We start from the raw sequence: 21,008 nt of genomic DNA on the forward strand, positions 1-21,008 counted from the left end.
GAATTTTGTGCTCAGGACAAAACCTGAGTGAGAATTTTGAGCTCAGGACAAAACCTGAAGGTGGATTTTGAGCTCAGAACAAAACCTGGAAGAGAATTTTGTGCTCAGGACAAAACCTGAAGCAGAATTTTGACTCCCAGACAAGGCCAAAAGCCCCAGAGCAGACAAGAACCAGCCCTGGCTCAGGAAAGCAGAGCTGGGGATGCCTCAGAATAGCAAACAATGACCTCACCCTGGAAATTTCATGAGGCAGCAACATCTGGATGGAATTAACAGCCCTGGGGGAAGAAATAAAACCCCACCTCGTGTCCCTAGACTGAATCTGGGTTAAAAAAAAAATAATAAAAAAAATAAAAAAAATCAGATTTCAGCTGATTTTTACGGCCAGAAATTCAAGGGGGGGCTTTGCTGATGGTTTAATTTTTGATAGAAAAGATTCCAGCTGGGAGCAGGGGGAGCTCAGGGTGACCCTGCTGAGGGCAGAGGTGGGGGATGAAAAATTCAATTCCAATTCCAATTCCAATTCCAATTCCAATTCCAATTCCTGCTGGGAGAGCTCAGCCAGTTCCGGGTCAGGCTGGAATTCAAACCTTTTCTGATGGGGAGGAGAGAGGGGGTTTCATCCTGGGAAAGATTTGAAAAAATTGACTCAAATCTCACTGAGAAAAGGGTGAAAAATTCACTCAAATCCCTCTGAGTAAAGGGTGAAAAATTCACCCAAATCCCTCTGAGTAAAGGGTGAAAAATTCACCCAAATCCCACTGAGCAGAAGTTGAAAAATTCACTCAAATCTCACTGAGCAAAGGTTGAAAAATTCACTCAAATCTCACTGAGCAAAGGGTGAAAAATTCACTCAAATCTCACTGAGCAAAGGGTGAAAAATTCACCCAAGGTTGAAAAATTCACCCAAATCCCACTGAGAAAAGGCTGAAAAATTCACCCAAATCCCATTGAACAAAGGCTGAAAAATTCACTCAAATCCCACTGAGAAAATGTTGAAAAATTCACCCAAATCCCACTGAGAAAAGGGTGAAAATTTCCCAAATTTCTCCATCATCAAAACCCATTAAATTCTGCTTTTCCAAATTTCTCCTTTATCCACCAGCAAAACCCATTAAATTCTGCTTTTCCCAAATTTCTCCTTTCTCCTCCAGCAAAACCCATTAAATTCTGCTTTTCCCACATTTCTCCTCCAGCAAAACCCATTAAATTCTGCTTTTCCCAAATTCCTCCTCCAGCAAAACCCATTAAATTCTGCTTTTCCCAAATTTCTCTTTATCCAGCAAAACCCATTAAATTCTGCTTTTCCCAAATTTCTCCTCCAACAAAACCCATTAAATTCTGCTTTTCCCAAATTTCTCCTCCAACAAAACCCATTAAATTCTGCTTTTCCCAAATTTCTCTTTATCCAGCAAAACCCATTAAATTCTGCTTTTCCCAAATTTCTCCACCAGCAAAACCCATTAAATTCTGCTTTTCCCAAATTTCTCCTCCAGCAAAACCCATTAAATTCTGCTTTTCCCAAATTTTTTCTTTATCCACCAGCAAAACCCATTAAATTCTGCTTTTCCCAAATTTCTCCTCCAACAAACCCCATTAAATTCTGCTTTTCCAGCCAGAGCAGGAGCTGGAGGAGCAGCAGTTCCTGTGTCAAACCCACCGTGGGGGGACTGAGCTTTACAATTTTTCCATTTCCCAACATAAATTTGGTGTTGGCGGCTCCAGGAGGGAATAAACCCCTGGCACAGGGACAAGGATGAGCTCAGTTGTTTTTTCTTGTGCAAAAATCCATCTGTAAATGGTTTCAGCTCCCAGAGTTGTGCTGGAGAGGGATTGGGGGGATTTTGGGGAAAAAGGGGGGAAAATCTGAGCCTTTGGACAACAGGAATTTGATCCCAGATTTTTTTGGGGGAGGAGGAAAGAGGAAGGATCTGCTCCAGGGAAAAAGGAATTCTTGAATTAAAAGGAGGAATGAGGAGATTTTGCTGTGGTTTCATGTTTGCAGGGAGAGGGGGTTTGGGATGAGGTTTTCTCTCTCCAAAATAATCCGTGTGGGACAAGAATCCAGGGAAATCCTGCAGGCAGAATCCCTTTATTCCTGATTTTCCCTCTGTGGATTTGGGCTCTTCCAAGGATCAGGATGTTGTTAATGAGAGAAACAAAACCAGGCTGATCCAGAATCAGAAACAGCATTTGAAATTGCTCAGAAACAGCAATTTCAAAGAAATAAAATTTAAAGGGATGAGCTTTTCCCTCTCCAGAATAATCCATGTGGGACAAGAATCCAGGGAATCCTGCAGAGAATCCCTTTATTCCTGATTTTCCCTGTGTGGCTTTGGGCTGTTCCAAGGATCAGGATGTTGTTAATGAGAGAAAACCAGGCTGGTCCAGGAGGAATCAGAAACAGCATTTGAAATTGCTCAGAAACAGCAATTTCAAAGAAATAGAATTTAAAGGGATGAGCTTTTCCCCCCTCCAGGACAATCCATGTGGGACAAGAATCCTGGGAATCCTGCAGAGAATCCCAGTGGGTTCTTTATTCCTAATTTTCTCCCTGGCTATTCCAAGGACCTCTCCAGGGGATCAGGATGTTGTTAATGGGAAAAACAAAACCAGGCTGGTCCAGAGGGAATCTCAGAAACAGCAATTTCAAAGAAATAGAATTTTAAAGGATGAGCTTTTCCCTCTCCAGGACAATCCATGAGGGACAAGAATCCTGGGAATTCTGCAGGCAGAATCCCAGTGGGTTCTTTATCCCTGATTTTCCCTGTGTGGCTTTGGGCTGTTCCAAGGATCAGGATCTTGTTAATGAGAGAAACAAAACCAGGCTGATCCAGAGAGAAATTCAGCTTTTAAAACTCTGCTGACAAACAAAACTCTGCAGCTGCCAGAGCTTTACGAGCCTCTCCCATCCAATATTTATATATCCAATTTTATTCCCCTGACCTGGGATAAGGTTTGGAGTGTTTTATTCCGGAATATTTGTGGGTGCTGGAGCCCAGAAAGGCCAAAAACAAGGAAAAGGAGGGAGGTCTTGGGGTACCAGCAGAAATCTCCTGGGCTGGGATTTGGGAGATTTTTCATATTCCTAATTCCAGCTCCATTCAATGGGATTTTCAGCAGTGCTGAACAACCTCCCCTCGTCAGTTTTTCCATTTCCACGAGTCCAAGGGGCAGGACAAACTGCTGAGCACCTTTTTTTATTTATTGGAGGCAGATGGTTCCAGATGCTCCAGTTAATGCTTTTCTTGGAAAGGCCACAAGTGGAAGCAGGAAAAATCTACTTTGTCTGTCTGGGGGTGATTTATTTCCCTGCTCCTGCAGCGGGGTGGGAATCTCAGGGATGGATTTGAGGGGAATTTGCTGCACTGGAGGAAGCAAATCCTCCTTTAAACTGGTGTCCAGGGCAATGAATTCCCTCTGCAGGCAGAATCCCAGGGGGTTCTTTATTCCTGATTTTCCCTGGGTGGTTTTTGGGCTGTTCCAAGGATCAGGATGTTGTTAATGAGAGAAACAAAACCAGGCTGATCCAGAGGGAATCTCAGAAACAGCAATTTCAGATAAATAGAATTTTAAAGGATGAGCTTTTCCCTCTCCAAAATAATCCGTGTGGGACGAGAATCCTGGGAAATCCTGCAGGGAGAATCCCAGTGGGTTCTTTAGTCCTGATTTTCCCTGTGTGGTTTTGGGCTGTTCCAAGGATCAGGATCTTGTTAACGAGAGAAACAAAACCAGGCTGGTCCAGAAGGAATCAGAAACAGCATTTAAAATTGCTCAGAATCAGCAATTTCAAAGAAATAGAATTTCAAAGGATGAGGTTTTCCCTCTCCAAAATAATCCATGTGGGACAAGAATCCTGGGAATCCTGCAGAGAATCCCAGTGGGTTCTTTATTCCTAATTTTCTCCCTGGCTATTCCAAGGACCTCTCCAGGGGATCAGGATGTTGTTAATGGGAAAAACAAAACCAGGCTGGTCCAGAGGGAATCTCAGAATCAGCAATTTCAGATAAATAGAATTTTAAAGGATGAGCTTTTCCCTCTCCAAGACAATCCATGTGGGACAAGAATCCTGCAGACAGAATCCCTTTATTCCTGATTTTCCCTGGGTGGCTTTGGGCTGTTCCAGCAGATCAGGATCTTGTTAATTAAAGAAATGAAACGTGGCCAGGCTGATCCAGAGGGAAAGCTCAGGAATAGCAATTCCACAGGCCAGGAAAACCACAGCTCCCTCCCCTGAAGCTGCTTTTCCCCCTCCTCAGCTCAGGGAGCAGCAAAAGAACCAGACAGAATCTCATTTAAACTCTTTCACATCTGCTTTAGGATGTTTTGTTGTTTTTTTTCCTAGGGAACAGTGTGGGAAGAGCCCAGTCTGGGATGAGGGTTGGTGACAAAAAGCAAACAGAAGAAATGACAAGAAAAAAAAGTCCAGAGCTGCTGGAAGAAGAGAGGCAGCCTCTCTCATTCTGGAAAACACAATGTTCTCCCTGTAAATCACTGGTTCCTTCCTGTGTTTTAAAGGAATCTGCAAATCTGGGAAGGAAAAGCAGCACTGAAAGCACAGAGAATTTGTGTAAGATTTACAAAAATTGTCACACAGCAATCTTAGTTTAGGACGGGTCCAGCACTTTTGTAGAGAGTTTGTGTTTCAGCCAGATTGGCTAAAAAATAATTATAGAATATTGGCTAAATTGGTTAAAAATGGAATAAAATGTACTGGGAGTGCTGAGAGACAGATATGGGGGACAGGGAATGGGGGACACAAAATAGGGGACAGGGAATGGGGGACAAGGAATGGGGGACATGGAACTGGGGACACGGAATGGGGGACATGGAAGAGGAGACAGGAATGGGGGACACGGAATGGGGAACACGGAATGGGAGAGATGGAATGGGGGACACGGAATGGGGGACACGGAATAATGAACATGGAACGGGGGATATGAATGGGGGACATGGAATGAGGGACAAGAATGGGGGACACAGAATAGGAAACATGGAGTGGGGGACACGGAATGGGGGACACGGAATGGGGGACACGGAATGGGGGACACGGAATGGGGGATGTGGAACAGGAGACAGGAATGGGAGACATGGAATGAGAGACATGGAATAATGGACATGGAATGGGGGACATGGAGTAGGGACATGGAACTGGGGACACAGAATGGGGGACGTGGGATGGGAGACTTGGGATGGGGGACATGGAATGGGGGACAAAGAATGGGGGACATGGAACAGGGGACATGGAGTAGGGACACAGAATTTGGGACATGGAATAGAAGACAAGGAATGGGGGACACGGAATAGGAGACAGGAATGGGGGACACAGAATGGGGGATATGGAACAGAGGACATGGAATAGGAGACAGAAATGGGGGACACAGAATAGGGACATGGAATAGGGGACAGGAATGGGGGACATGGAATAGGAGATATAGAATGGGGGATATGGAATGGAGGACATGGAATAACAGACATGGAATGAGGGACATGGAATGAGAGACATGGAATAATGGACATGGAATGGGGGACATGGAGTAGGGACACAGAATGTGGGACACGGAATTTGGGACACGGAATAGAAGACAAGGAATGGGGGACAAGGAATAGGAGACAGGAATGGGGGACACAGAATAGGGACATGGAATAGGGGACAGGAATGGGGGACATGGAATAGGAGACAGGAATGGGGGACACAGAATAGGGACATGGAATAGGGGACAGGAATGGGGGACATGGAATAGGAGATATAGAATGGGGGATATGGAATGGAGGACATGGGATAGGGGACACGGAATGGGGGACAGGGAATAAGAGAGATGGAATGGGGGACATGGAATAGGGGACACGGAATAGGGACATGGAGTAAGGGACACGCAATGGAGGTGCTGTCACTGCTGCTGTTAAGACGCCACCACCTCTCCTCAGGACACGGTCACTCTGCTGTCACCAACAGCGCCACCTCCACCCTCACGGGGCTGATCCAACCACACAATAAACACCTTCACTTCTACAACTCCCCAACATTTACCTTCCCAAAAACCCTTCCAACCCCCCATCTTCTCCTCTCCAACAACCCAAACCTCACTTGTAGACATTGGTGTTGTATTTCCTCTCGCTGGGGAAGCCGAACATGCCGCAGACCACGCGGGAGTTCTTCATGGTCCAGTGCCTGTCACAGATCTGCTTCCAGCTGCCCTCGTCCTTCACCTCCACGTAGCCCTCGGTGACCGGCACGCGCTTGCGGTAGGTGGCCAGGATGGCGCGGATGCGGATGTCCTCCACCTGGATCTGCATGTTCTGCGGAGGAGAGGACACGGGACGGGGGCTGGATGGAGGGAAAATGGGTTGGGAGATTCCAGCTGGGAGCACAACCCAACTGGGATCAAGTTTGATGGGAAGAAAATGATTGGGAATGGTGCTGGAGTGGAGGGAAACGGGGTTTGGAAATTCCAGGTGGGATCACAGATTAGTTGTGGTCAAGTCCTGTGGAAGGAAAATAAATGGGAATGGTGTAGGGAAATGGGGTTTGGAAATTCCAGGTGGGAGCACAACCCAGTTGGGATCAAGTTTTGTGGGTAGGAAATGAGTGGGAATGGTGCTGGAGTGGAGGGAAATGAGGTTGGGAGATTCCAGGTGGGAGCACAACCCAATTGGGATCAAGTTTTGTGGGTGGAAAATAATTGGGAATGGTGCTGGAGTGGAGGGAAATTCCAGGTAGGAGCACAACCCAACTGGGATCAAGTTGTGTGGGTGGAAAATAATTGGGAATGGTGTAGAGAAATGGAGTTTGGAAATTCCAGGTGGGATCGCAACCCAATTGTGATGAAGTTCTATGGGAGGAAAATAATTGGGAATGATGCTGGAATGTAGGGAAATGGGCTGTGAGCTTCCAGGTGGGATCACAACCTAATTGGGGTCAAGTTTTGTGGGAGGAAAATGAGTGGGAATGGTGCTGGAGTGGAGGGAAATGGGGTTGGGAAATTCCAGGTAGAAGCACAACCCAATTGGGATCAAGTTTTGTGGGAGGAAAATGAGTGGGAATGGTGCTGGAGTGGAGGGAAATTCCAGGTAGGAGCACAACCCAACTGGGGTCAAGTTTTGTGGGTGGAAAATAAATGGGAATGGTGTAGAGAAATGGAGTTTGGAAATTCCAGGTGACATCACAGATCAATTGTGGTCAAATGTTGTAGTGGAAAATAACTTGGAATGGTGCTGGAGTGTAGGAAAACGGGTTTGGAAATTCCAAGTGGGATCACAGCCCAACTGTTGTCAAGTTTTGTGGAAAGAAAATAAATGGGAATGGTGCTGGAGTGTAGGAAAATGGAGTCTGAGCTTCCAGATGGGATCACAACCCAATTGTGGTCAAGTTTCGTGGGAGGAAAATAATTGGGAATGATGCTATGATGCTGGAATGTAGGGAAATGGGCTGTGAGCTTCCAGGTGGGATTACAACTCAATTGTGATCAAGTTCGATGGGAAGAAAATAATTGGGAATGGTGCTGGAGTGGAGGGAAACGGGTTTGGAAATTCCAGGTGGGATCACAACCTAATTGGGGTCAAGTTTTGTGGGTGAAAAATGAGTGGGAATGATGCTGGAGTGGAGGGAAATGGGGTGTGGAAATTCCAAGTGGGATCACAGCCCAACTGTTGTCAAGTTTTGTGGGAAGAAAATAATTGGGAATGGTGCTGGAGTGGAGGGAAATGGGGTTTGGAAATTCCAGGTGACATCATAGATCAATTGTGGTCAAGTCCTGTGGGTGGAAAATAGCTTGGAATGATGCTGGATCATAGGGAAATGGGGTTGGGAAATTCCAAGTGGGATCACAACCAAATTGAGATCAAATTTTGCAGGAGGAGAATAAATGGAATGGTGCTGGATTGTAGGAAAATGGAGTCTGAGCTTCCAGATGGGATTAATACCCAATTGTGGTCAAGTTTCGTGAGAGGAAAATAATCAGGAATGATGCTGGAGTGTAGGGAAATAGGATTTGGAAATTCCAGGTGGGATCAGAGCCCAGGTCAGGCAGGGCAGAAAGGACGAGGAGCTGAGGCAGGGACAGGCCAGGGAGGCAGAGGAGGGACAGGACAGGAGGAATTCAGACCCCCAGAGGGAGGATTGGGTGGGACACTGGGGAAAACTCTTCCCTGAATTCCCAGATTTGCTGTGGCTGCCCCTGGACCCCTGGAATGCCCAAGGCCAGGCTGGGATAACCTGGGACAGTGGGAATTGTCCCTGCCCATGAAATGAGATGATTTTAAAGCTCCTTTCTGGGATTTTATAAAACAAACCTTCCCACCTTACGCAGCTCCATCCTCTGGAAGAGAGGATCCTTTTCCTCATTAAAAACAGGTAAATTAAAAAAAAAAAAAAAAAAAAGAGGTAATTTTTCATTAAAAAAAAAAAAAGAAAAATTCTCTAATTTATTTCATAACAAATCTGCTTTATCATTTCAATCCCAATTCCCAGATTTGCTGTGGCTGCCCCTGGACCCCTGGAATGCCCAAGGCCAGGCTGGGATAACCTGGGACAGTGGGAATTGTCCCTGCCCATGGAATGAGATGATTTTTAAGCTCCTTTCTGGGATTTTATAAAACAAACCTTCCCACCTTACGCAGATCCATCCTCTGGAAGAGAGGATCCTTTTCCTCATTAAAAAGAGGTAAATTAAAAAAAAAAAAGAGGTAATTTTTCATTAAAAAAAAAAAACAACCTGAAAAATTCTCTAATTTATTTTATAACAAATCTGCTTTATCATTTCAATCCCAAGCCCCATTTTCACCTCAATTTTGTCTCTGTTCCTTTAGAAATAAACAAAATTCAGGTTTTAGAGCCAACCCTAAAGCCCAGGATGGCTGAGCTGAGATCCCTGGCAGGAGCAGAACTTTGGGATTTCAATCCAAAGCTGTGATTTCATGTTGGAATTTGGGATTCTGACAGTGCTGACAGCAGCGTTTCCTCTGACTCCTCCTGCACAAATTCACCCCAAAAAAACTGAGTGAGTCACAGGAGAGGAATGGATTCCACATCTGGGATTGCTACGTGAGGACACAGAGCAGCTCTGGAGGATTCTGGGGGTAAATTCAGGATGGAAAAGGTTATTTGGGGGCAAAAATTAACCCTGTAGGACTCCAGGGATAAATATTGGCTGGAAAGGGGGGAAATCCTGGCTGGAAAATATTCCTGAAGGGCACAAATGCTGCCTGGAGAGGACAAATCTTGTGTGAAAAAGGTCCCAGAGGACACAAACTGACCCTACAGAACCTCAGGGATAAATCCTGGCTGGAAAAAAAAATCATCTGTGGTGAACGGTTACAAAAAAGCCTCTAAAAAACCCCAAAAACCTGGATAAATTCCGTTCCAGGAGCCCTTTCTTCATCAAATATGTGCAAAAACTGCATAAATTCCCTTCCAGGAGCCCTTTCCTCATCAATTCTGTACCAAAACCTGGATAAATTCCCTTCCAGGAGCCCTTTCCTCATCAATTCTGTGCAAAAACTGGATAAATTCCTTTCCAGGAGCCCCTTCTTCATCAAATATGTGCAAAAACCTGAATAAATTCCCTTCCAAGAGCCCTTTCCTGGTCAATTCTGTGCAAAAACTGCATAAATTCCCTTCCAGGAGCCCTTTTCTTGTCATTTCTATACAAAAACCTGCATAAATTCCCTTCCAGGAGCCCTTTCTTCATCAAATATGTGCAAAAACTGAATAAATTCCTTTCCAGAAGCCCTTTCCTGGTCAATTCTGTGCAAAAACTGCATAAATTCCCTTCCAGGAGCCCTTTCCTCATCAATTCTGTACCAAAACCTGGATAAATTCCCTTCCAGGAGCCCTTTTCTGGTCAATTATTTGGTGCTGCTCGGGGTTACATCAGAGCTGAGGAATCCTCAGACTCAGCCACTCGAAAAAGGAAGAAAAAAAAAAAAATAAAAATAAAATTTGCCTGGAGGAGTTTGGTCAGGGCAGTTCTGCAAGTTCTGTGGCTCAGCCATTCCCCAGATGCTTTTCCTGGTGTTGATATAACAAAAAAAAAAATCCAGAAAAAGGCAAAAAAAAGAGATTTTTTTCCTTTTACAGCACCCACAGAAATGAGAGGGATTATTAGGGAAAAAAAGGGGTTTAAATTGAGAGGGAAAAGTTTATTTTTTTCCCCATAATTGTGTTTAAATTGTGGGAAAATTCGTTTCCTCTGTGATTTTATTGGTCTCAGTGAAGGAAATTCTGCCTTTTCCCTGCAGCCTCTGTGGTTCCCACCCCAACACTCGAGATTCCTGAATTTCCCACTCCAGGACTCAAAATCCCTTTATTTCCCATTCCAGGACTCAAAATCCCTGTATTTCCCACTTCAGGATTCAAAATCACTGATTTTCCCACTCCAGAACTCAAGATCCCTTTATTTCCCACTCCAGAACTCAAAATTCCTGCATTTTCCCCTCCAGGACTCAAAATTCCTGTATTTCCCACTCCAATATGCAAAATCCCTGAATTTCCCATTCCAGAACTCAAAATCCTCATATTTCCCATTCCAGAACTCAAAATTCCTGCATTTTCCCCTCCAGGACTCAAAATCCCTTTATTTCCCATTCCAGGACACAAAATTCCTGTATTTTCTACTCCAGGACTCAAAATTCCTGTATTTTCCACTCCAACACTTGAAATTCCTGAATTTTCCATTCCAGAACTCGAGATTCCTGAATTTCCCACTCTAGAACTCAAAATCCCTTTATTTTCCACTCCAGCACTTGAGATCTCAGAATTTCCCACTCCAGAACTCAAGATCCTCATATTTCCCATTCCAAGACTTAAAATTCCTGTATTTCCCATTCCAGCACTTGAAATTCCTGAATTTCTCATTCCAGCACTTGAGATCCTCATATTTCTCACTCCAGGACTCAAAATCCCTTTATTTCCCACTCCAGGACACAAAATTCCTGTATTTCCCAGTCCAGGATTCAAAATCCCAGAATTTCCTGCTCCAGGACTCGAAATTCTTGTATTTTCCCCTGCAGGACTTAAAATTCCTGTATTTCCCACTCCAGAACTCAAGATCCTCATATTTTCCACTCCAGCACTCAAAATCCCTTTATTTTCCACTCCAACACTCAAGATCTCAGAATTTCCCAGTCCAGAACTCAAAATTCCTGTATTTTCCCCTCCAAGACTCAAGATCCTCATATTTCTCACGCCAGGACTTAAAATCTCTTTATTTCCCCCTCCCAGACTCGAAATTCCTGTATTTTCCCCTCCAGAACTCAAAATCCCTTTATTTCCCATTCCAGGACACAAAATTCCTGCATTTTCCCCTCCAGGACTCAAAATTCCTATATTTCCCACTCCAACACTTGAAATTCTTGTATTTCCCAATCCAGAACTTGAGATCCCAGCATTTCCCACTCCAGAACTCAAAATCCCTTTATTTCCCACCCCAGGACTCAAAATCCCTGTATTTCCCAGTCCAGGATTCAAAATCCCAGAATTTCCTGCTCCGGGACTCGAAATTCTTGTATTTTCCACTCCAGGACTTAAAATTCCTGTATTTCCCACTCCAGCACTTGAAATTCCTGAATTTACCAGTCCAGAACTCAAAATCCCTTTATTTCCTACTCCAGGACTCAAAATCCCTAGATTTCTGAGTCCAGAATCTGAGATCCCAGATCTGAATTTCCCAGGTCCAGCACTTGAAATTTCCTGTATTTCCCACTCCAGGACTCAAAATTCCTGTATTTTCCACTCCAGGACTTAAAATTCCTGTATTTTCCCCTCCAAGACTCACGATCCTCATATTTCCCATTCCAGGACACAAAATTCCTGAGTTTTCCCATTCCAGCACTTGAAATTCCTGCATTTCCCACTCCAAGACTCAAAATCTCTGCATTTCCCAGTCCAGAACTCAAAATCCTCATATTTCCCACTCCAGGACTTGAGATTCCCATATTTCCCATTCCAGCACTCAAAATTCCTGAATTCCTCAGTCCAGGATTCGAAATTCCTGTATTTTCTCCTCCAGGACTCAAAATCCCTAAATTTCTGAGTCCAGAATCTGAGATCCCAGAATTTCCCAGGTCCAGCACTTGAAATTTCCTGTATTTCCCACTCCAGGACTCAAAATTCCTGTATTTTCCACTCCAGGACTTAAAATTCCTGTATTTTCCCCTCCAAGACTCACGATCCTCATATTTCCCATTCCAGGACACAAAATTCCTGAATTCCCTACTCCAAGACTCAAAATTCCCTTTATTTCCCACTCCCATTCTGGGCATTTGGACATTTCTTCCCTCTCTGACTGACTGGGCTGGCTCCTTGTCAGGTTTTTGGTTTTTTTTTACAGCAATGAAAAATAAAGTGCAAAAGGAATTTTTTGTTCTTGGATTTGGGAAAACATCCCCAGGGCCAAAGTGCCACCTCAGGCTCTGGACAGAACTCTCCCATTTCATTCCTTTCCCCTGGAGATGCTGACTCAGACATGAAATGAAAACCTGGATTTCTGTTTAGTGTTTCCAGCTCTTTTGTCATCATTTTTTTTTTCTTTCTGGGCTCAGTTTGCCAAGGAGGATGAAAAAAAAAAATAAAAAAATGAGCGAAGCAGCAAAAAAAAAGAAAACGAGGCAACATTTTGTTCCTGGAGGGAATTAATTTCCTGATGGATCCAGCAGAGCACAGTGACTTTTTCAGGATTTGTCTGAGAGCAAAAAAACACAAATCCTGTTCCCTTTTCCCTCCCAGGGCTGGGTTAGGGCAGGGAATTTTGGAATTTTATCTGGGACCAAAATCAACCTCAATTCCATCCCCTTTTTCCCCTCCTAGAGCTGGTTTAGAGCAGGGGATTCTATCTGAGAGCAAAACCAATCCCAATTCTATTCCCTTTTCCTTCCCAGAGCTGATTTAGAGCTCTGGAGTTCAGGGAATTTTATCTGGGAGCAAAACCAACCCCAATTCCATCCCCTTTTCCCTCCCAGAGCTGGTTTAGGGCAGGGAATTTTGGAGTTTTATCTGGGACCAAAATCAACCTCAATTCCATCTCCTTTTTCCCCTCCTAGAGCTGGTTTAGAGCAGGGAATTCTATCTGGGAGCAAAACCAATCCCAATCCTGTCCCCTTTTCCCTCCCAGGGCTGGTTTAGAGCTCTAGACCTCAGGGAATTTTATCTGGGAGCAAAACCAACCCCAATTCCATCCCCTTTTTCTTCCCAGGGCTGGTTCAGAGCTCTGGAACTCAGAGAATTTTGTCTGAGCAAAACCAACCCAAATTCCATCCCCTTTTTCTTCCCAGGGCTGGTTCAGAGCTCTGGAACTCAGAGAATTTTGTCTGAGCAAAACCAACCCAAATTCCATCCCCTTTTCCCCCCAGAGCTGGTTTGGGGCAGGGAATTTTGTCTGGGGAAAAAAACCAACCCCAATTCCATCCCCCTTTTTCTTCCCACAGCTGGTTTAGAGCTCTGGAGTTCAGGGAATTTTTATCTGGGAGCAAAACCAATCCCAATTCTATTCCCTTTTCCTTCCCAGAGCTGATTTAGAGCGCTGGAGTTCAGGGAATTTTATCTGGGAGCAAAACCAACCCCAATCCTGTCCCCTTTTCCCTCCCAGGGCTGGTTCAGGGCAGGGAATTTTATCTGGATAAAAAACCCAACCTCAATTCCATCCCCTTTTCCCTCCCAGAGCTGGTTTAGCACAGGGAATTTTGGAATTTTATCTGGGACCAAAATCAACCTCAATTCCATCCCCTTTTCCCCCTCCTAGAGCTGGTTTAGAGCAGGGAATTCTATCTGGGAGCAAAACCAATCCCAATCCTGTCCCCTTTTCCCTCCCAGGGCTGGTTTAGGACAGGGAATTTTGGAATTTTATCTGTGAGCAAAACCAACCCCAATTCCATCCCCTTTTCCCTCCCAGAGCTGGTTTAGAACAGGGAATTTTATCTGGGAGCAAAACCAACCCAAATTCCATCATCTTTTCCCTCCTAGGGATGGTTTAGAGCTCTGGAGTTCAGGGAATTTTATCTGGGAGCAAAATCAACCCCAATTCCATCATCTTTTCCCTCCTAGGGATGGTTTAGAGTTCTGGAGCTCAGGGAATTTTGTCTGAGACCAAAACCAACCCCAATCCTGTCCCCTTTTCCCTCCCAGGGCTGGTTTAGGGCAGGGAATTTTGTCTGGGGAAAAAAACCAACCCCAATTCCATCCCCTTTTTCTTCCCACAGCTGGTTTAGAGCTCTGGAGTTCAGGGAATTTTTATCTGGGAGCAAAACCAACTCCAATTCCATCCCCTTTTCCCTCCCAGAGCTGGTTTAGGACAGGGAATTTTGGAATTTTATCTGAGAGCAAAACCAACTCAAATTATGCCCCTTTTTTTCTCCCAGAGCTGGTTTAGGGCAGGGAATTTTATCTGGGAGCAAAACCAACCCCAATTCCATCCCCTTTTCCCTCCCAGAGCTGGTTTAGAACAGGGAATTTTGGAATTTTATTTGTGAGCAAAACCAACCCCAATTCCATCCCCTTTTCCCTCCCGGAGCTGGTTCATGGCAGGGAATTTTATCTGGGAGCAAAACCAACCCCAATTCCATCATCTTTTCCCTCCTAGGGATGGTTTAGAGCTCTGGAGTTCAGGGAATTTTTATCTGGGAGCAAAACCAACCCCAATTCCATCCCCTTTTCCCTCCCGGAGCTGGTTCATGGCAGGGAATTTTATCTGGGAGCAAAATCAACCCAAATTCCATCCTCTTTTCCCTCCTAGGGATGGTTTAGAGTTCTGGAGCTCAGGGAATTTTGTCTGAGACCAAAACCAACCCCAATCCTGTCCCCTTTTCCCTCCCAGGGCTGGTTTAGGGCAGGAAATTTTGTCTGGATAAAAAACCCAACCTCAATTCCATCCCCTTTTCCCTCCCAGAGCTGGTTTAGCACAGGGAATTTTGGAATTTTATCTGTGAGCAAAACCAACCCCAATCCCATCCCCTTTCCCCTCCCAGGGCTGGTTCAGGGCAGGGAATTTGTGATGGAGCAACCCGAGGGTTTGTTCCTCTCTGAACAAAGAGCAAAACCTCAGAGAGGAATTCAAACCACTGCAGAGCTCGGCTTTGTGTTGGGAAACTCAAGAACAAAGGCTCAGGATCAGCACTCTGAGGGTTCTCCAGGAGAAAGAGCTGCCAGGAGCCTTTTTTTTTTATTATTTTTTAAATTTTTTTCCCCAATAATTCTTTGGGATTGGAGCAGTTTTCCTTTGGCTGCAGAGGTTTTGTTACAATAATGCAAACCCAGGCAGAAAATCCTCCAGCAGCAGCAGCAGCACTTGGGCTGATGGTGAAAACAGATCCCAGAGAGAAAAAAAAAAAAAAAAAAAAAAAATCAGGAGGAAACAAGAACTGATGGATAAAGCAGCTCTGGGAGGGGAAAAAGGGACATGATTTGAATTGGTTTTGCTCCCAGATAAAATTCCCTGAAATCCTCCTCTCCAGGGACATGTGGAGAGTGATCTCACAGCAAAGGAAAACTCTGGGATGGAGAGAAAATGAACCCTAAATCAGGGTTTGTTCTACGGAGGAAAAGATGGGATGGAGATTTGGGATAAAAGAGGGACAGGGTGGGGGGAATGGTCTGGAATAAAAGGGGGCAGAGTTAGGTGGGATATTGGGAAGGAATTCCTGGCTGGGATGGAATTCCCAGATTTGCTGTGGCTGCCCCTGGATCCCTGGAATGCCCAAGGCCAGGCTGGATCCCCCTGATCCATGGAAAGTCCCACGGTGGGACTGGAGGGGCTTTGAGGTCCCTCCAACCCAAACCATTCCAGGATTCCATGTGCAGGTTTAGATGGGATTTTGGGAAGAAATATTGGGAGAGGGGCTGGGCTGGAATTCCCAGATTTGCTGTGGCTGCCCCTGGATCCCTGGAATGTCCAAGGCCAGGTTGGAACACCCTGGGACAGTGGGAGGTGTCCCTGGGAATGGGATTGAAATTCCCATCCCACCCAAACCATTCCAGGTTAAACCATGGGAGGCAAAGCTGGGATGGAGATTTGGGATAAGGGAGGGAGAGACAGGATGAGGGAATGGTTTGAAATAAAAGAGGGCAGAGTTAAATGGGATTTTGGGAAGAAATCATTCCCTGGGAGGGTGCAGAGGGGCTGGGATGGAATTCCCAGATTTGCTGTGGCTGCCCCTGGATCCCTGGAATGTCCAAGGCCAGGCTGGAGCACCCTGGGACAGTGGGATGTGTCCCTGGGGATGAGATTGAAATCCCAGTTAAACCATGAGAGACAAAGATGTGATGGAGATTTGGGATCTCTCCATTTTTCCTCCCTGGGATAACGGGAGGAGCCCCTGGGGATGGGACTGAAATTCCCATCCCACCCAAACCATTCCAGGTTAAACCATGGGAGGCAAAGATGGAGATTTGGGATAAGGGAGGGAGGGACAGGATGGGGGGAAATGGTTTGAAATAAAAGAATGCAGGGATGGATGGGATATTGGGATGGAATTCCCAGATTTGCTGTGGCTGCCCCTGGATCCCTGGAAGTGCCCAAGGCCAGGCTGGAGCACCCTGGGACAGTGGGAGGTGTCCCTGGAGATGGGATTGAAATCCCAGTTAAACCATGAGAGACAAAAACTGTGATGGAGATTTGGGATCTCTCCATTTATCCTCCCTGGGATAACGGGAGGAGTCCCTGGGGATGGGACTGAAATTCCCACCCCACCCAAACCAGAATTCCACAATCTCAGCTGGGCCTTCCAACATCCTCCAACACAAATTAATAATAATAATAAAACCAAGTGTAAATCATATTAAACTCTTCCACTCTGGCCCAGATTTCCCTCTGTCCCAACCCCGTCCTCGCCAGGAGCCACATCCAAGGCCCTGGGGCTGCTCCTGTCCTGGCAGAGGCTCCAGAGGCCCCGTTACAAAACCAGAAAAGGGTTTGTTTTTGAGCCCTCACAAAAGGATTCCTGGCTCAGAAAAGTTTTCACATCCAGCCTCGAGAGCTTTTGTTCCCACCCTCTGAACCAAGAGCGTCCCCAGGGCTGCGGGTCTGATGGGAAAATCCTGCCCGGCTTTGGGAATATTCCCCTGCCCCATTAACTGTGGGATTTGGGATACCCAGGAGGGGTTTTTTGAGGTTTTTTCCATCCCCAAACCCAGCCCATAACTCTGGGTCCAATGGATCCTGCCCGGCTTTGGGAATATTCCCCTGCCCCATTCACTGTGGGATTTGGAATAACCAGGAGGAGTTTTTTGGGGTTTTTTCCATCCCCAAACCCAGCCCACGGATTGGAGTCCGATGGATCCCACCTGGCTTTGGGAATGTTCACCAAGGGATTTGGGATGCCCAGGATGGGATTTTTTGGGGTTTTTTTTAATGCCCAAACCCAGCCCACAACTCTGGGTCTGATGGTAAAATCCCGCCTGGCTTTGGGAATATTCCCCTGCCCCATTCACTGCAGGATTTGGGATGCCCAGGAGGATTTTTTGGGATTTTTCCATTCCCAAATCCAGCTGTTTCCTTTCTTTTTGAAGCACCCTGAGGATGCTCAGGAATCAATCCAGGGAATATTCCCCTGCCCCGTTCACTGCAGGATTTGGGATGCCCAGGAGGATTTTTTGGGATTTTTCCATTCCCAAATCCAGCTGTTCCCTTTCTTTTTGAAGCACCCTGAGGATGCTCAGGAATCAATCCAGGGAATATTCCCCTGCCCCGTTCACTGCAGGATTTGGGATGCCCAGGAGGGTTTTTTGGGTTTTTTCCATGCCCAAACCCAGCCCACAGATCCGAGTCTGACCGATCCTGCCCGGCTTTGTGTTTTTTCCCCACAACACTGGGGACAGAGCTGGGGACAGCGCTGGGGACATGGGGACAGCCCTGGGGACAGGCTGGGGACAGCCCTGGGGACAGGGACAGGCTGGGGGCAGGGGTTTTGCCCATCATAAAAAACTTCCAGTCCAACCTCAGCCAGCAGAGGAAAACAAATCTTTATCCCCGGGAATGGGAGGAATCTGTTTGGGTTTAAACATCTGGAGCTGAGGCTGAGTCACCCCAAATCCTGGTGGGTAAATAAACACGGGAGGATGGGACAGGGACAGGATGGGGACAGGGCTGGGGACAGGCTGGGGACAGGACTGGGGACATGGGGACAGGGGTGGGGACATGGGGACAGGGGTGGGGACATGGGGACAGAGCCAGGGGACAGTCCTGGGGACATGGGGACAGGGCTGGGGACAGGGACAGGGCTGGGGACATGGGGACAGGGGTGGGGGACAGGGCTGGGGACAGGGACAGGGCTGGGGACATGGGGACAGGGCTGGGGACAGGGCTGGGGACAGGGACAGGCTGGGGACATGGGGACAGGGCTGGGGACAGGCTGGGGACAGGGACAGGGCTGGGGACAGGGGGACAGGGCTGGGGACATGGGGACAGGGCTGGGGACAGGGACAGGGCTGGGGACAAGGGACAGGCTGGGGACATGGGGACAGGGCTGGGGACATGGGGACAGCGCTGGGGACATGGGGACAGGCTGGGGACAGCCCTGGGGACAGGGACAGGCTGGAGAAGTGGGGACAGGGCTGGGGGACAGGAGGGAGGGTGGAGGTGTTTATTTTATATATATTTATATATATTTATATATATATATATACACACATATATAAATATATATATGAATATATAATATATAAAAGAATATATAATATATATAATATTTATGTAAGTATATAAAAGAATATCTATATCCTAAAACGATATATTATATATATTTTTATATTATATATTTAATATGTATTATATATAATACATATCTTATTATTACTATATTTACTATTATATTACTATTATATTTTTATATATATACTATATATTACTATTCTTTATATATTATATATAAGAATACATATATTACTATTATTTTATATATACTATTGTATTACTATTATATTATTATATATATACTATATATTACTATTATATATACTATTATATTACTATTATATTTTTATATACATACTATATATTACTATCCTTTATATATTATATATTTTATATATATTATATATTTTATATATATTATATATTTTATATATATTATATATAAGAATACATATATTCCTATTATTATATATATACTATTATATTATTATATATACTATATATTACTATTCTTATATATAGAAAAAAAAAAGAATCAATTCTATTTAATTGATTGAATTATGTATTATATATTGTATATATATATACCCTATTATATAATATATAATAGATTATATATAATATATAATATATAATATATAATACATAATATATAATACATAATATAATGTAGTAATATGTATATATATATTAATATAGATAATGTATTATATATAATTTAATATTATGTATTATAAGAATCGATATATTTTTATTCTTATTACTATTCTATACCCCAAAACTTTGAATTTAAAATATTTCACTCTGTGACATCACACACTCACTCCCAACCCTCCAATTTACTTTTTGAAGCCATTTCCACCTATCAAACCACCACCTTTTAAAGCAGAAAAACCCCAATATTTTTAAAAATATTTAAAATTCCAACATCAAAACCCTGGAACGAACCAAAATTCTGGAATTATTTGTGACCCTCCCACCATTCCAGGCTGCTCCAAACCCTCCCTTGGACATTTCCAGGTACAGCTCAACCCTCCACAACCGAAGCCTTTGAGCCTTTAAAAAATGAGATTTATTTATTTATATTTTATTTTTTTATTTCTCTGCCTCACCAGTAAAACCCAGCAGAGAAATAAAAACCAGAAATAGCAACAAGGTCTGGATCTGTCTGGCCAAACCCTGGCCTTGGCCTCAGGCACCTCAGAGTTATTTGGGAGCTTTTAAAAGCTGCAGAAATTCGATATATTTACAGCCTGGATTATTTAAAAGCAGAGGAAGGAGGTGGACAGTAAATATTTTTTTTTGTTCGGGATGTTTTGGGGAGTGTGTTGAATAAAATCCCTGATTTAATGGATTTATTGAGGGAGGGATTCAGCGACTGTGGCCTTGGAATGGATGGAAAAATCTGGGAAAGGAGGTGCAGGTGGGTCTGGGGTGAGCTTTGGAAAGGCAGGGATGGCATTCCCAGATTTTGGGGGGATTTAAATTTGGATTTTGGAGCTCTTGATACTCAGCAAAGGGTCTGCAGATCCATCAGCCTCCAAAAAATCCTCTCAAATCCACAGCAGGAGCAAAAAAACAGGGAAAAAATTGGAATTTTAACAAGGGAAGGGATGGAATTCTCCTGAGACTCCAGAAAAGGCTCTGCAGATCCATCACCTTCCAAGAAATCCTCTCAAATCCACAGCAGGAGGGGAAAATAGGGAAAAAATATTGGAATTTTAACAAGGGAAGGGATGGAATTGTCCTGATACCCAGAAAAAGGATCTGCAGCTCCATCAGCCTCTCAAATCTGCAGAGGGAGGGGAAAAGAGGGGAAAAACCTCAAAAAAAAAAATCCTCTCAAATCTCCAGCAGGGAGGGGAAAATAGGGAAAAAATATTGGAATTTTAACAAGGGAGGGATGGAATTCTCTTGAGACTCCAGAAAAGGCTCTGCAGATCCATCAGCCTCCAATAAATCCTCTCAGATCCACAGCAGAGCAAAAAAAAAGGGAAAAATATTGGAATTTTAACAAGGGAGGGATGGAATTCTGCTGATACCCAGAAAAGGCTCTGCAGATCCATCACCTTCCAAGAAATTCTCTCAAATCTCCAGCAGGGAATGGAAAACAGGGAAAAAAATTGGAATTTTAACAAAGGGAGGGATGGAATTCTCCTGACACTCAGCAAAGGCTCTGCAGCTCCATCAGCCTCCAAAAAATCCTCTCAGATCCACAGCAGGAGCAAAAAGCAGGAAAAAAAAAATGGGATTTTAACAAGGGAGGGATGGAATTCTCTTGAGACTCCAGAAAAGGCTCTGCAGCTCCATCAGCCTCCAATAAATCCTCTCAATTCTGCAGCAGGGAGAGGAAAATAAGGGAAAAAAATGGGATTTTAACAAAGGAAG

General features: G+C 44.6%; 1 protein-coding gene across 1 annotated transcript in view; it reads right to left on the bottom strand.

The window, feature by feature from the left end:
* Positions 1-21,008, bottom strand: part of LOXL2 (lysyl oxidase like 2) — a gene marked incomplete at its 5' end in the record, with an annotated part of 54,688 nt that overhangs the window by 21,659 nt on the left and 12,021 nt on the right. Inside the window, one exon of the mRNA XM_083880406.1 lies at positions 6,089-6,300. Within this exon, the coding sequence (XP_083736532.1) occupies positions 6,089-6,300 (212 nt within the window). The remainder of the gene's footprint in view (positions 1-6,088; positions 6,301-21,008) is intronic.

This window comes from Zosterops lateralis (assembly GCF_965231275.1).
Source record: "Zosterops lateralis genome assembly, chromosome: 30".
Lineage (NCBI taxonomy): Eukaryota > Metazoa > Chordata > Aves > Passeriformes > Zosteropidae > Zosterops > Zosterops lateralis.